This window comes from Galeopterus variegatus, unplaced genomic scaffold (assembly GCF_000696425.1).
Source record: "Galeopterus variegatus unplaced genomic scaffold, G_variegatus-3.0.2 Scaffold481, whole genome shotgun sequence".
Lineage (NCBI taxonomy): Eukaryota > Metazoa > Chordata > Mammalia > Dermoptera > Cynocephalidae > Galeopterus > Galeopterus variegatus.
In genome coordinates, this window is record NW_007726592.1 from 502,747 (window position 1) to 519,598 (window position 16,852).

A 16,852-nucleotide genomic window follows, 5' to 3' on the forward strand; every position below is an offset into this window, starting at 1 on the left:
TGCACTGTTACCTAGAAAATGAAAAATGATGTTTAAAGAATGAGATAAAAGTAAAAGGTACAAAGTACACCATTATATATTTTATAGTTTTTGAAGGTAAGTTTATGCCATTCATGAGTAGACAATGTGCTCTGCGATAACAGTTCTCAATTTTTAATGTCAAAGTTGACATCCATTAGCCAGGCAATGTTTTTCAACAGTTTGTTTCTTAGGAGGTTTGGTCACATTGATGCTTTCACTTTTCCATCTATAGATATTTGTTTACCAAACTGATAGCACGTCTCTTTAGTGACTGTTGGCTACCATCGCCACTCTAGTTGATCATTTAACAAATCTTGAATGCATTTTAGATTTATGTTTAACCTGTTGACTTTCTTTTGGTTGTATTGGTATGGACTGAGAGAATTAAAAATCCATTTAAATATCTAAGGTGGTTTATTTTAATAATTATTAACTCAAAAGATAACTATAAATTTTTAATAGATGTAAATACATAAATAAGAAAATAATTTTATCTTAAAAATTTTAGTGGATTTTTAGTGGATTCCTTTGGTTTACCAGCAAAATAATATGTCACATTGACTGTTGAATTTTTATTTTAATATTTACCTTTTAGATATTTCAATATTTAATGCATTAACAGAGATAATTGTTTAACACCTGAGTTTACAAGTAGCACCTCTAGTGTTTCACTATTGAGTTTTCCATGGGCTGGAAATATATATGATTAATCACATTAATGTATTAGACTAGTCCTATTTAAAGTTTATAGTGTTTTATTTATTTTTCTTTTTTTTTGGTGGCTGGCCAGTATGGGGACCTGAACCTGTGACCTTGTGGTACAATATTGCGCTCCAACCAACTGAGCTAACTGGCCAGCCCCCTTAAGATTTAAAGTTTTGCGCTCAGTTGTCATAATTGGGAATGAATATTGAGAATTTTATTAATAGTTTCTTGATTTGCTGATGTATATTTTATTAGTAAATTTCTTTATATTTATCTTTGCATTCTAGGAACTAAACTTAGTTTTAGTAACTTAATATAATGATTCTATCTGCTAGAGTTTTATTAAGTATATTTATGTCAGATTGGTCTGTTTTGGGGGGAGGTGTTGGTGTCATATCTAGCAGAATTGGCAAAAAGCTTAGGCTAATTTTAAGGAATAAAATGGTCTGTGTTCCATCTTTTTAAATATTGTTCTGGAATAATCTGTTTCTTGAAAATTTCAAAGAAGAATCTGACAGAGATTCTACTGGGCCAAGAAGTCATTCTTGGTAATAATTCTTTGAAAATTTTATTATTTGGGGAGGGGGAGGAAAGGTTAGTATTAAAATCTCCAATTTCATTAGATTTTAGTAGCACAGACCTTTGTTTAGTATTTTTATAATCCATGAAGTCTAGTTTGTTGTTACAGAATCACATTATAACACGGTAATATCCTGTTAGACTAAAGATATTTGGCATTTTCTAGCAGTTCTTACATGTAGGAAAAAACTGTTATGTAACCAAAATATAAAATCATATCTCTGAAGCCAGGTATTTAGAATTTAATTTATACCTTAATTAACTAGTGAACCTTTAATTCTTAGGAACATTGATTTTTCTAGTTGATAAGGTTTAAAACAGCAAGCTAAAAGATAACTATGAAGACTATCAAATGAAGACAAAATTATTGCCATGAGGTGACAGCTGTCAAAACGGACAATAAAAGACAGAAAAATCCAAAATTAAAGTAAACAAAATGTTGATACATGAGTGTCAGTTCCACGGAAAATTTACTTAGAAATCTAATATTACACTAAGAAAAATTAAGCATATTTCTACTTTAAAATGTATTTAAGATTCAATTAATTGAATCTTACATTTAAAAATCTTTTTCCAATTCAAAGATTAAATAACTAAATGAGATCTACTAGGAAAAGAAAATATATTGAGTTGCTGTGAGTTACATCAATACATGTCACATACCATCTAAACCATGCACACAGACAATGAGATGTACTCCATCTTCAGAACCATCCTCTTCTTCCACACTAAAATAAGGTACTGAGGATGCCAGCAGAGGAACATCACTGTACATGAACCCAGGGAGTTTCAGTTGCCTCAATTCTTCTTTTGCCTGAAGGAAGCTGAAGTAAAATATTACAAAAGATACTCTTTACTAAGGATCATATTAAGGTTTTAGAACCAGAAAGACTGGGGCCGGCCTGGTGGCGCACTGCTGCAGTGCGCCGCTTGGGAAGTGCGGCGGCGCTCCCGCCGAGGGTTCGGATCCCACATACAAACTGGCCGCTCACTGGCTTGCCGGTCACGAAAAAAGACAAAAAGGAAAAAAAAAAAAAAATAGAACCAGAAAGACAATCTCCTCAATTTAGAGAATTTCAGAGGTGAAAACCCAGCAATATCTGGTTTTAAGCTCATGAAAATATGTGGGATCACCTAAATGAATAAGTCATAGGGTAATTCTCTTTACTATTTTTAGTATATGTTCTGATCAAATACAATGAACACTTTAAGCTTAAATCACTTAAAAAGTATTCTTTTAAAAACTTGAATTCAATAAAATATTAGGAGTGGAGTTTCACTTTTTGCAAAGTTTAAGGCTGTATGTAAAGAAAGTTGGGAGAGGTACTGGAAAGACGATGGTCTGATGTTTATCCTGTAATTAAATCTTATCCTCTTTGCTATTCTACAAAGCAGTGAGAATGGTAGTTGTAGCATTTAGTAGATTAGGTTATTTGTATTTTTCTCTAAAAATACTAATAAGAAGGAACAGAACCAAGAGGGGGATATGACTAAATATAATTGGTAGCATATATTTATTTAGAATGACTGATGACAAATCTAACCAATTTGGGGATTGCAAACATCAAAAATTATTAACTAACATTGTATCATTTGGACTGATAAAAGTGAAATTCAAAAAGCTGATCAACACTAAATTGAGTAGGATACACTGGGTGGAGACACATCGACCATTCCTTTCTGATGACTCAGAGGCAGTACGAAGTACCCAGAAGGTGGTCTAACCCTCAAGTTCCCAGCATATTACATTTTTTTAATCAGTCATTGTCACCTCAGCAATTTCACTAGCTTTAGCTTTTCTTTCCATTATGGATCTTAATTTTATGCATAAACCCAAATAATCAGGGAACTTAAAAAACCCACTGTACACATGTGCAGACCTCTCATCCCAGAGATTATGATTTAGTCTGGGGTGAGGCAGTAGAATATTTTGAGAACCAGTGCATGCTAGTTAACCCATGTCATATCCCCAAGTTTTTCTGGCTATTATACTGGTCCATGAAATACTAATTTTAAAAACCACTGACTAAGCTGAGGCAATAAGGGTCTGATAGGTTTAAGAAGTTTCTGCTAACCTGTTATTCATTTATCTAATATTATCCTTCTTTCTTAGATGTTCTCATAAAACTTGGCTTTTGTCTGGGGGTTAATGGGAGAGAAAAGAGGTACTAAAGAAAAAAGGGTTTTAACCTTAGTTATTCCATACCTCTAACACAAAACTACCAATGGTAAATTTATATGAGGAACATCTAGCCTATAGAACAGGACAATCATTCGGGAACTACAGGTCTATCTGTCAAAGGGTATACAGTGTTCATTTTTCCATTTTAAATAGCTAATCAAAGAAGCACTTTTTGTGTTAGAGAAATTGGAGAACAAAACAGACACTCAACCCTTCAGCTCTATTCATGATGTTCTCTCTATATACTTAGTGGCACATACTATTGTGCTTCTCCATTACTTACGCTTGTATTTGAGGTTTTGGTGAATTTTCATACCAGGAAACTGAAGATGTCAAGTTGTAAGAAGTGCTGCTTGGCTGCTTTGTAATGGCATCAACTTTACTTTTAGAAGAATATTTAACACTACAAGGAGACTCTCGTGGTGCAGATGGGAAGGATAAACAACCAGAAGCACAAACAGTAGGCATATTTATACCATCCCTCAGATATTCATTGCTTATTTTTTCAGATTTTGTAAGTCTTTCTTCTGCTAGTGCGTCTCTGCTTGTATAGTGAGCATTTACTGTTCCATCCAAAGTTGAATAATCTGTTTCTTCATAATACCCATTTTGAACCATTTGTTGATCCTGTTCTTCCTCTTCCTCCTCTTTACCCTGTTCCCGCTTAAGATTACTAATTTCTTTTTCAGAAGTTTCCTTCTGAGGGCTGACTGAATTGTTGTAGCTAACAGCACATGTGTCAGAAACATCCGTACTGCTTTGAGAACCAAAATAATTTTCCACAAGCCCTTGCTTTACCATGTCAGCACTGGCTGAAAAAGGGTCACTTGTACACAGATAAGTTTCACTTTCAACTGTGGGGACTTCTGAATATATTTGTTTGGGATTTAACGCATCACTATTCTTTCTTTTCACAGTTCTATCTTCACTTACGTCTGTATTAGTAGAAATGGAACCTGGAATGACACAAGGAGTGCCTAAACAAATCAGTTTTGAATTTAATGTAACTGCCATCCCTGCAGAGTTACTAGATTTATCAGCACTCTGGGAGGCTTTACACATAGTGTCCAAGTTAGGTTTGGGGCTGCAACTACTTTTCACATCACTGGAAGTATCTTCATCTGAAAAAGCAAATTGTAAACAGTCTTTAATGCTTGAATTTAAGGAATGTATTGCTAAAGATTCATTGTCCAAATGCCCTGAAAATACAACACTCTGCTGTTGCAAAATAACACTTGATTTTTTAATGTTGTCACATTTTGGCAAATCAATTGTTACTAGATTTAATACAGTTTTGTTATCGCTAAGATGGCATTCAGGTACAAAAGATTTCTTAGAACTTTCATCAGGTGACAGTTCATCATCAGAAGGGAGAGAGTTTATGGATGTCAAAGACGACTGTATTTCACTTAAAGCACTTGTACTCTCAGTGCAATGACTTCCTAGTGAAAATTTTACATTACAATCAGTTTTCATCAAAAGCTGAGGAAATAATCTTTCATTACTGTAAGGACCTTGCCCTTGCACAGTTTCAAACACTGTATCAGGGTTTGGATGTGTTGCAAAAGAACTTGGTTCACTTTCAACACCAGAATCTGAAAATCTAGATGAGGCATATGTAGCATTAATGTCTGGTAACTTAATTGTATCTCCACTTACTACAACATGATATTCTTTTGTAGAAGCAGCAGGTAGATTACTTCTTAATTTAGCTAATGATTCTCCAATAGAACGACACTTAGCTTCTTGCAAAGCTTCCTTTTCAAGTGTTATTTCTACAGATTTAGATTTACCATTAGATTCTAAGGAATCAAAGTTGGGTAATGAATTATCCACAAATATTTCATCTTGTTGAAGCTCTGTCCAAGGTCCTATTTTAACAGTTATTTTCTCTCCACTGAACGGATCTTTGTTACTGGGCTTTACTTCAATTCTTCTAACTCCTGAAGATGGGGTTGTTTGATGATCACGGCAATCATCTGATGAACTTCTGGATGCCAGATTGTGCTCCATTTGCGTAATTTCACTATCGTCCTGGGAGATATCAAGTTTACCTGAAATGGACAAATTTGCACAAAGATTTAGGCTGCCAGAGTTCAAAGTATCAAACTGGTCTGGCTGCATATTTTCAATATCTGGAGACTTCTGATCAGTTCTCTCTGTATTAGTTGGTAAATAGCTAGCTTCCTTTTGACTTGTCTGTCTGACGTAGGTCTTTGGGTCAAAATTATATCCACATATTGTGGGATCCAGACCTTCTTTCTGACTATGTGAAGGATTGCCTTCAAAGCATTTAGTGAGATCATTTGATGGTGTACTTTTCAAACATTTGTAGCCTACCAAAATCACAGAATCCTTAGAGTTCTGTTTTATTAATTTTTTTGTGTTCTCAGATTTCATTGTTTTCATGAGCTTAGTAACCTTAACCTTGGATTTATTTGATTCTTCACTCTTTGCTTTTAGAGATTTTGTTAGCTGCTTTTCACCTTCTGTATACCAAATATTGGAGGCACCAGCATGTCTGACTTTCAACTCTGGGCTAGAAAGTCCTGCTACAGAGCTTTCTTCAGTTTCATATTTATCCATTCTACTGGACTCTGATCTCTGAAGATTCTGAATTCCCATCCAGGGCGCATCTAAGTCTTTTATCCAAAGAAAAAAAGATTCAGGTTTAAAACAAAGTGTGAGAACTCATATGATTAAGACTACTTTTTCTAACTATAACTTTCTAATATTGTCAAAAATAAATGAAACTAGAGAGGGAAAAACTGTTCCACATTAGGGAATGGTTTTATTAGGAAGAATATAATGAAAATAAAACACATAGCTTATATATTTTAGTTAGATTATACTTACCTTCCATAACTGAATCTAAATACCTATCTTCAAAGATTATAGGTAATGAATTGAGATCTCCATCTAATTCACTACATTCAATAGGTAGGGGTGGAAGAGAACTGCAGAAGGAAGTATTTTTGATAGCGGTGCACATCTGTAGATGACTCTGAGCACTGAAAAATATTTCTTAAGTCAGACTGTAATTTTTAAAAAATTACACCCATTATACCCAACTCTACTTTACAGACCCTATCTTTTTCTCTTCCCCCCACCATTCCTGACCCCCTTCCTTAAGGAACGACCTCCTTGTGAAAGAGGCGCTTGGTCAAAGATAAAAACTGGTAAAATGAAAATTATGGTTTGTTGAGAATAAACTGATTTATAAAATTACAGTCTGTTGATAAATCATTTAATTTATATTCTCCTATACTTTCTTGTGTTATTACAAAGTGAATTATCTATGCTTAATGTCTGAACTTCCTAATTTGCTGCAAATAGCATATAAGAGAATACCAAAAGCCCAAATGCCTACTAATTATTTGATGATAGTGCTAGAAACAAAATGTGTTCCATGGCTACTGCTCTACTTAACATACAATGTCAAATAAAATTGACAGCTATTTAAAATGAGGTACATAACTTTCTAATACAAAATAGCTAAAAAAACCCAACCAAACAAAAAAACCTTTCTTATGGATAATTTCAGACATATCAAAGTAAACAGAACAGTATTAAAAAACCCACGTACCCATCCCCCAGCTTCAACAATTAATATTTGCCCTTCTTGTTTTAACTATACCTCAACACTCACCACCCACCCCAGTACTCTATTTACAGACTTTTTTTGAGTTATAATTTATATGGATAGAAATATATAAATCTTAATAGTATGATTTTAACAAATGGATACATGATGCAGAACATTTCCATCTAGTCAGAGTTCTCTCATGTCTTCCCAATCCCCCAGCCCAAGTCAATGCCACAACAACCACTATTCTGACTTTTCTACATTTTAGTTTTTCCTGTTCCAGAACTTCATACTAATAGAATCATATTCACTCTTTTGTGTCTGGCTTCTTTACTCAGCATAATATCCTCAAATATTCTTTAAAACCAAAGAAAACCAGAACTAAACATACTCAGTAGGAAAGATGGAAGGCATTTATTCTGGATATTTTAACTATATATAATTCATATTAACATATGAGGCAGTGCCAGTCAGACCACCTGTGAAAATCTGTAATAAAAAAATAATACACAAGAGTCTGACCTATGAAAATAAAGATAGAACAAGATAGCGAAATTGAAGCCTGGAGCCAGAGCTGGATGGGACTACTAAGGTTACAGCAGATCTGATATAAGGGAAGGAAGGGGTTCAGTGCATTCTGCTTCCTTATGTAAAGTATGGAGCTTTCATTAAATAATTTGTAAGATCCAATTTAATTAAAAAGGGGGTTTCTGAACTTCAAATTCTCCTAATTTCTTGTATTGTAAATACTGTATATTCTGTCACTGATAAATTCTGAGATAGATATCTTATTTAAAAGGAAACAAAAACCTTTTAATTTTGGATATATGCTACTCACTGAAGTTCCTGGTATGCAATAGCAGCTTCTCTTGGATGTTCAAAACAAAAGAATGCCTCAGAAAATCTGCGTACCTACAAAATTCCAAAAGGGAGTATGAATAACAGAACATATTTAAAAAGTCAGTCTGGCATAGAATGGTAGGGAGAGAAATTGCCTCTAATAAGCCTTTCATAACCACCCCTGTGAAAATTAAACTTCCTTTCTCTCTCTTCGGTTGCCAAAACACTGTATTTTTGTACTACCTGAAAGAAAAGAGATTCTGGAGAGAGAAATTTAGGTTTAGATTCTAGGTCCCATTTATCCTCCTTAAAGCAGGGATTCTGTTTGTCTTAGTTACCACTACATTCCCAGTACCTACAATAGTGCCCAGCACATGGGAAAAATCAAAATCTGCTAATGCTTCCACCATGCTATGTGCCAGGCTTCCAAACATATGCTGGCTGAATTGACTGACTGACTAGCACTGTGACTTTGGCCATTCAACCTTTGAGCTTCAGATGACTCATTTTCAAATTACACCTAATACTTGTCCTACACATGGAGTTATTGTGAAGAACAAAAAGAAAATGTATGTGATAGTAGTTTGTAATCTGGAATATATGAGCTATTATAATTGCCATTATAGCATTCACTACATTTTGCCTTAAAATAATTGTATATGGGAATTGTCTCCCCTCCTAAAGTGTAATGTTTGTTAGAGTAGGAACTATGTTTTGATGACCTTTGTATCCCTCAAAACATGTATCTTGGCATGTTACAGAAGCAAATACTTGGTAAATACTGTTTGAAGCTAGCTGAATATTTCTTCCACTGTATTTGCATTTTGACCCTTTCATTTTTTTTTTTTTTTTTTTTTTTTTTTCCGTGTCCGGCAACGGATCGCAACCCTCAGTGTTGCCCCCGCACTGGACCGGGGACCGGCAACGGGATCGCAACCCTTGGTGTCACCCCCGCGCCCTGCTCAGCCAGTGAGCGGGAACCGGCCCGCATGTGGGATCTGAACCCTCGGGCGGGAGCGCCGCCGCGCTTCCCAAGCGGCGCACTATCCAGTGCGCCACCGGGCCGGCCCGACCCTTTCATTTTTTATTATTTATTTTTGTCAGCTATTGGAGCAATGTTAAGCAACAGGAGAGGGAAAAGACGTCTTGTTTGGAAGGTATGGGGAGTAAGGAGAAACTACATTACATTTTGAAATTATACCACACCTAACATTCATGATACAGGGTTCTTTGGTTTTAAATGTACAATGAATTAGAGATCTATTCTACTGGTCATCAAGATCTGGCCAGACCAATTTCCAAAGTACTAAACTTGTTTCCCTAAGCAGATGAGCCTGGGTCTTCAGAGGAACAAGTCAACAAGGGAGTTGGGAGAGGAAGAAGGTGCGAAGCATTGATGAAAAAGATGTAAGCTGTGTCTTCACTTTCAAATGCTGTCCAATCGCCTCTTCTTTGGCTCCAACACTGTGAGAAAGAGGAGGAACAATATCTGCCTGTCTGTCTACCTATCAGAGATGGAGGCTATACCCTGGGGGCTATAAAGTGTGAAGAAAAATATGTTCAAGTTATCTGGATTTCTCTGTTGCAGCTGGGCCTGCAAAACTGGGTAGTTGCTTTTCCTTCTCTACCTACCCTAATTCCTAAAATAAATATCATTTCCTGACAGTACACTACCTACTAGGCTCTATACTAAGAGCTTTACTTTCATTCTTTGATTTAAAGAATATAAAAACCCTATGAGGTAGATATCATTTTCATTTAATAAGTGAGAAAACTGAGGCACAAAGAGGTTAATAACTTGGTTAACCAAGCTTGGTTAATAGCTAGTGATAAACCTAAGATTCAAATAAAAATTTTGAGAAACTCCAAATCTTGTGCTCCAAACCACTTATCTTTTCCCTTCTTCATTAAGGCTCACAGTTACCAGAAATCTTTCTTTTCCTTTATGGACCCATACGAAATTCTCTTTCTAAATTTTCTATCACCATGATTATCATTCTGTGGCAATGTATAATGAATATATCTATTAACTGTATTGAGTGGCCATAACTAAAGTAAGACTGCCACCTGATGGCAATATAGCTTAATTTTAGGCAAAAGACACAGAAAAAAATGTTAACGTTACAAACTTAAACTTAGGATATGAGAAATATATATTACTGCTTTGGTTTATATGTTTATTAAAAGTTTTGTGTATGTACCCTAATTTAAAAAAAAATTCACTCATTTGGGAACATTAACTATTTCAAAATTTAGCAAAGACCTAGGAGAAACCTCTACCCCCACATTCAAAATGGGTATTTATTAATGCTTTACGGAGTTAAATGCTCCTTTATCTGTGAACACAGATAATTGCTAATACAGATGCTCCTTGACTTATGATGGGGTCACATCCCCATAAACCCATAGTAGGCTGAAAATATCTTAAGTCAAAAATGCATTTAACACACCTACCCAATGAACATCAGAGCTTAGCCTAGCCTACCTTAAATGTGCTCAGAACACTTACATTAGTCAAGAGTTAGGCAAAATCATCTAACGCAAAATCTATCTTACAATAAAGTGTTGAATATCTCATGTAACTTGTTGAATACTCCAGTGAAAGTGAAAAACAGAATGGCTCACTGTTGCTGACCAGCACAGCAAGAGAGTATCATACCACATATCACTAGCCCAGGAAAAGATCAAAATTCAAAATTCCAAGTACGGTTTCTACTAAATGTATATGCTTTCATATCATTATAAAGTCGAAAAACCATAAGTTGAACCATCATAAGCTGGGGACTGTCTGTATAGCATTTATTATGATACAATTTTATACGTGTCCATCCTAATAAGATTATTCTAATCTTGAGTGCAGGGTCTATATCTGACAGATTACAATATTTATGTTGCCTTGAAAAAAGGAGGCACTTTACAAATGTTTGTTGAACAAATGTTCTTTAAGTCCTTGCATTTTACTCATATCAGAATACCAGAAAGTCCTTTTATTACATGCTGATTTATGCTTACACTTACATACCATTCTAACTGGCTTAAGTTAATTGATTTCCATAGCATATTAAAAGAGCAAATTAGACAAAGGAAAATGAAGAATTATAGAGGTGAGGATAATAGGCAGTTACGAGAAATGATGTGAACTTGACACTGAAAAAAAAAAGACCCTTAAAAAAAAAACCTAGAACATACCTTTAAAAGCATACAAAAGAAATTAAAAATTAGTGTAACTTGGGACCTTTCAATGGAAAAGCCAATATACTGATGTTTTTAATAGCATGGAAAATCAGTGTATTAAAGTTGAGCACATTAAATGAAATTTATAATGATATGTAAATCATTATGAAAGGGTTAAATTATGTTCAGTATACACTACTTGAGAAGGTAGGAACCATGAATCACACTAGAAAGTTTCCACTTAAAGTTTTTAAAATAACTTGAGAATTAACCCCTTAAAAAGTACACTATCACAACTTAACAAAATTTACCTATGGACAGTCTTACTTAAGATGCTAGATATGTTTTGTATACATACACATAAAAGCTATAACATATTTTATGTTTATAAGTTCAGTAAAATTGGAAGTCTGCCCAAACCTTGCAAAATATATAACAAAAAGCATCAAATTAAACACTATAAATAAGTAATATGTTCTCAGAAAGTATTTCTACTTTATTCAGACAATATATCTTATTATATTAAGATTCATATATATAGTTGTACTGAAAAAAGATCACGTGGTCTTAGAGATGAATATCTTTTGAAAAAATGCAAACTTCATAATGTTTTGAATAGATAACACCTCATTGTAAAAAGGTTCTTTATGTAGGAAAGGATGGCTATATGAGGGCACTTCAAAAAGTTCATGGAAAGATTTGTATTATCCTTTAATTCTATTTTTCCATGAACTTTATGAAGCACCTTTGTACAAGCTATTTCAAACTTTTTCCCTCTTCTAGAACATAAATTACACCAATACTGTCGAAAATACCATTTTATGATCTTAAAATCAAAGTAAAAGCTAATAAGAATTCACTAACTCAGTGGTCCCCTTACTAGAAGGTAATGGCTATACATCAGAATCTAGGGTCTTACTAATCCATACTGCAGCTTTAAAGTGCAAATTTCAAAAAGGTGATCCTTCTACAGGCAGATGCAACTGGATTCCAGGGAGGGCAGGCCAAATTCAAGTTCCTACTCTTCCTAGCAGAATGTGTTATTCAGCGAGGAGCCTAACCCTGTTAATCACTTGGAGAACTTTAAAAAACTACGTAGGCCTGGATCTCATTCAGCACTGGGCATTTTTAAAAAGCTCCCCAGGTGATTCTAATGTACAGCCAGGGTTAAAAACTTGTATTTTAACTTCTACTTAGATCATAATAGAGAAATTGGTATAGACCCTCACCTCCTTAGTTGAAAACAACTATAAAACTAGAAAAATACATGAAGCAACTGTTTCAAGCATTGATGCACATGCACTAGACATGCAAAGAATTAGGTAAATGTAACATACAATCAAGACATAAAAGCAGTCAATAGAGATAGACAAGATAATCCAGATATCAGAATTAACAGGCAATTCTTATTTTTTAAATAAAAGGTTTTATAATTTTAGAGCAGTTTTAGGTTTACAGAAAAACTAATCAGAAAGTATGGAGAGTTCCTGCATAGTCCCTCCTCCCCACCCGTGTTTTATTTGGTATCACTGTGGTACATCTGTTACAACTGATGAACCAATACTGAAATATTATTATTAAGACCAAGGTTTACATTAAGGTTCACTCCTGGTGTTGTACGTTCTATGGGCTCTGACAAATGTATAATGACATGTATCCACCATTACAATATTGTACAGAATGCCTTTACTGCCCTAAAAATCCCCTGTGCTACACTTATTTGTCTTTCCCTCCAACTCCCTGAGCACCTACCTGGCAACCACTGATCTTGTTAGTGGCTCCATAGTTTTTACTTTTCCAGAATGTCATATAATTGGAATCATACAATGCTTTTACTTAGCAATATGCTTTCAAGGTTCCTCCATGTCTTTTCATGGCTTGATTGATCATTTCTTTTTATTACTGAGTAACACTGTGTTATATCAATGTAGATCAGTTTGTTTATCCAATCACTTATTGAAGAACATCTTGGTAGCTTCCAAGTTTTGGCAATTATGAATAAAGCTGCTAAAAACATTAAGGAACAAGTTTTTGTGTGGATGTAAATTTACAACTCATTCGGGTAAATACTAAGGAGCATGATAGCTGGATTGTCTAGTATGAGTATGTTTAATTTTGTAAGAAACTTCCTGTCTTCCAAAGTGGCCATTCCATTTTACATTCCTACCAGCAATGAATGAGAGTTCCAGTTGCTCCACATTTAGCCAACTTTGGCACTGTCAGTGTTTTGGATTGTACCCATTCTTATAGGGGTACAGTGGTATCTTGCTGCTTTAATTTGCAATTCTGTAATAATGTGTTTGGTAAGTTGGGTGTTTTCCTTATCCCATGTGGAGGGCTACAGAGGGGCTGGAATAGGATATTTCTCTTCCCCCAGGTCAGTTAGGCTCTGGTAAAACTCCAGTTGGTTAGGCTCTAATAACATAGTTTCCATTGAGGAATGTCTTGTTAAGAACATACAGCTCTGGATGTATTTCAAAATGGCTACATTCCCCCTCCCCCAGCCAGAAGCATGAGGGGATTTTCCATGACTTTCACTGAAAAACCTGGCAGGGCTCTTTAGAGGTAAAACTCATGAAAGGGTGGGGATCCCCTAAGATTGCCCCAACTGCTCTGGAGTTTGTAAATTGAGTTTGTTCACACTAAGCCTCCAGAAATTCATCACATACAGTTTACATTTTCCTACCATAGTATTGGCTCCAGTGGTGATTTCTGCTCATGGGTTTCTGTCCCATTAAAATGGGATCCTTTGTAACTTGCTATACTGGAGTTTGTAAATTGAGTTTGTTCACACTAAGCCTCCAGAAATTCATCACATACAGTTTAAATTTTCCTACCATAGTATTGGCTCCAGTGGTGATTTCTGCTCATGGGTTTCTGTCCCATTAAAATGGGATCCTTTGTAACTTGCTATATGACTCTCCAATTTTGGGGACAGCAGTTTGCTTGTGACCTTAATTCTCTAATGGATCTAAGAAGATTTGTTGATTTTCAGTTTCTTAAGCTGTTTTCTTGTTGTTAGGATGGAAGTGATGACTTCTAAGCCTCTTACATGTTGTATTGAACCCTAGAAGTTCTGGCAAGTACTTTCAAGCACTGATTCTAAACTGACCAATGTCTTAAAAAAACTGGTCATGGGCTGGCCTGGTGGCACACTCGGTTGAGTGTGGCGCGTGGGAGTGCGGCGGCGCTCCCGCCGAGGGTTCGGATCCCATATAGAGACCAGTCCGCTCACTGGCTGAGCGCGGTGCGGGCGCAACACCGAGGGTTGTGATCCCATTGCCGGTCGCAGTATGGGCGCGACACTGAGGGTTGCGATCCCGTTACTGGTCACGAAAAAAGACAAAAAGGAAAAAAAAGAAAAAAAAAACTGGTCATAATGAGTAAAAGATAGGAAATCTCAGCCCAAAATGGACTTACTATTTTTTAAAAAAAGAGAACCAAATGGAATTTTTTTTTTTTTAAAGATGACCGGTAAGGGGATCTTAACCCTTGGCTTGATGTTGTCAGCACCATGCTCAGCCAGTGAGCAAACCACCCATCATCCCTGTATAGGATCTGCACCCATGGCACTGCACTCTCCCGAGTGAGCCACGGACCAGCCCCCAAATGGACATTTTAATAGTAAAAAGTATAATATCTGAAATGATATTTCACTAGATGAGATTGCAGATTAGACACTACAGAAAAGAATTAATGAATTTGAAGAGAGAGTAAAAGAAATTATTCGATCTGAAGAGCATAGATAAAAACTGCTAAAAGACAAGACTATCAACTGGTGTAGCATAAATAAAATTAGAGTACCAGAGGGAGAGGATAGGAAAAGAAACATTTGAAGAGAGAGTAAAAGAAATTATTCGATCTGAAGAGCATAGATAAAAACTGCTAAAAGAGAAGACTATCAACTGGTGTAGCATAAATAAAATTAGAGTACCAGAGGGAGAGGATAGGAAAAGAAACAGGGCAGAAAATATAGCTGAAGATGTAATGGCTGAAAATTCCCAAATTGGTAATTATCAGCGTACAGACCCAAGAATCTCAACACAGCCCAAGCAGGATAGATACAAATAAAACTACAATAAGGCACATCATAGTCAAACTGCTGGAAAAATACCACAAGCAGCCAGAAGGGAACAACAATATAAATAACTGACTTTTCCACAGAGACTATGTAGGCAAGAAGATAATGATATGATATTTTTAAAGTATTGAAACACAGAGGGAAAAAAATCTCAATCCAGAATATAGACTGAACGACCCTATTGACCAATTTGGCTTAATATAGATTTATATAATACTCTACCTAATAAATTCAGCAAGGCCATAAAATATAAGGTCAGTATGCAAAACTTAGTTGTATTTCTATAACCTAGCAGCAACTATTTGGAAAATGAAATAAAAGACCATTTACAATAGCATCAGATAATATAAACTGCTTATGAATAAATTTAAGACACTGAAAACCTTAATAATACTTCTGAGAGAAATTAAAGATCTAAATAAATTGGGAGCTAACTAAATGAGGAGCTACATCTTTCCACAGAATGTTTGACTCAATATGGTTAAAGAGGCAATTCTCCATATAGATTCTGCTCAATGTAAACCAAAATCCCAAAAGTATTTTTTAAAAAATAAAAATTGACAACCTGATTTAAAATTTATACAGAAATACAAGGATTTGGAATAGCCAAAACAATCTCTTAAAAGGATTTACAACTACCGCACTACAAGACTTACTTATAATATCACAATAATCAAGTTAGCACGGTGTTAACATATCTAACAGGTCAATAGAACAGGAAAGAAAGCCAAGAAATAAACCCACACTTAGCAGTCAACTCATTTTCAACAAAGATGCTAAGGCAATTCATAGATAAAGAAAAGTCTTTTCAATAAATGATGCTGGAACAACTGAATGGGGAAAAAAAAACAACAACCCTGAATTCTACACCTTACACTACATTCAAAAATTAATTCAAGATAAACTGTGGACCTAAATGTAAGAGCTGTAATTCTAATGTTCCCAGAAGGAAACACAGGAGGATATTTTCATGAACTTGGGATAGGCAAAGATTTCTTAGAAAGGGCACAAAAGAAAAAAGAAAAAGATAAATTACACTTAAACAAATATTCTCATCAAAACATACCATTGTGAAAATGAAAATACAAGCCAAAGGCTAGGAGAATTTTAAAAATAAATATATTTGACCATGAATCTGTAACTAGAGTATATAAATACTCCTGTAAGTCAGTAATAAAAAGACAACCTAATTTAACACTTAGCAAAACTGAATTCATAACCAAAAACCAGAGAAATGCAAAATAAAATCATAATGAATTTGTTTTATAGCCTCCATGGTGGTTAAAATTAAAGACTGACAACACCGAATAATGCAAGCATGTGGAGCCACTGGAACTCTCTCATACATTGATGGTAGGAGATTAAAACGATATGCCCATTTTGAAAAAAATGATTAGAGTTTTTTTTATAAAGTAAATATAAATCTACCTGATAGCCAAGCAATTCCATTCCTATGCATTTATGCAATAGAAATAAAAACGTAAGTTTACAAAAAGATTTGTAGAAGAACATTTATAGCATCTTTATTCAGAACAACCGAAAAATGAAAACACATCGACAGAACAGATGAACTAACTCTGGTATACCACAGAATAGAATACTACTCAGCAATTTAAAAACATGAATTACTGATAGATAAAACAACATAGGCTAATATATATATATATATATATATATATATATA

General features: G+C 34.9%; 1 protein-coding gene across 3 annotated transcripts in view; it reads right to left on the reverse strand.

Annotated features, from left to right (window-relative positions):
- FAM135A (family with sequence similarity 135, member A) overlaps positions 1-16,852 on the reverse strand; it is a 110,953-nt gene that overhangs the window by 26,273 nt on the left and 67,828 nt on the right. For 2 of the 3 annotated variants that reach the window (XM_008569230.1, XM_008569229.1), the window contains 4 exons: positions 7,912-7,985; positions 6,344-6,498; positions 3,771-5,541; positions 1,969-2,129 (listed from right to left, as the gene is read on the reverse strand). In XM_008569230.1, coding sequence (XP_008567452.1) covers positions 1,969-2,129; positions 3,771-5,541; positions 6,344-6,498; positions 7,912-7,985 — 2,161 coding nt within the window. Of the gene's footprint in view, positions 1-1,968; positions 2,130-3,770; positions 6,130-6,343; positions 6,499-7,911; positions 7,986-16,852 lie in introns of all 3 variants that reach the window. The other variant, XM_008569228.1, reaches the window with a different exon arrangement.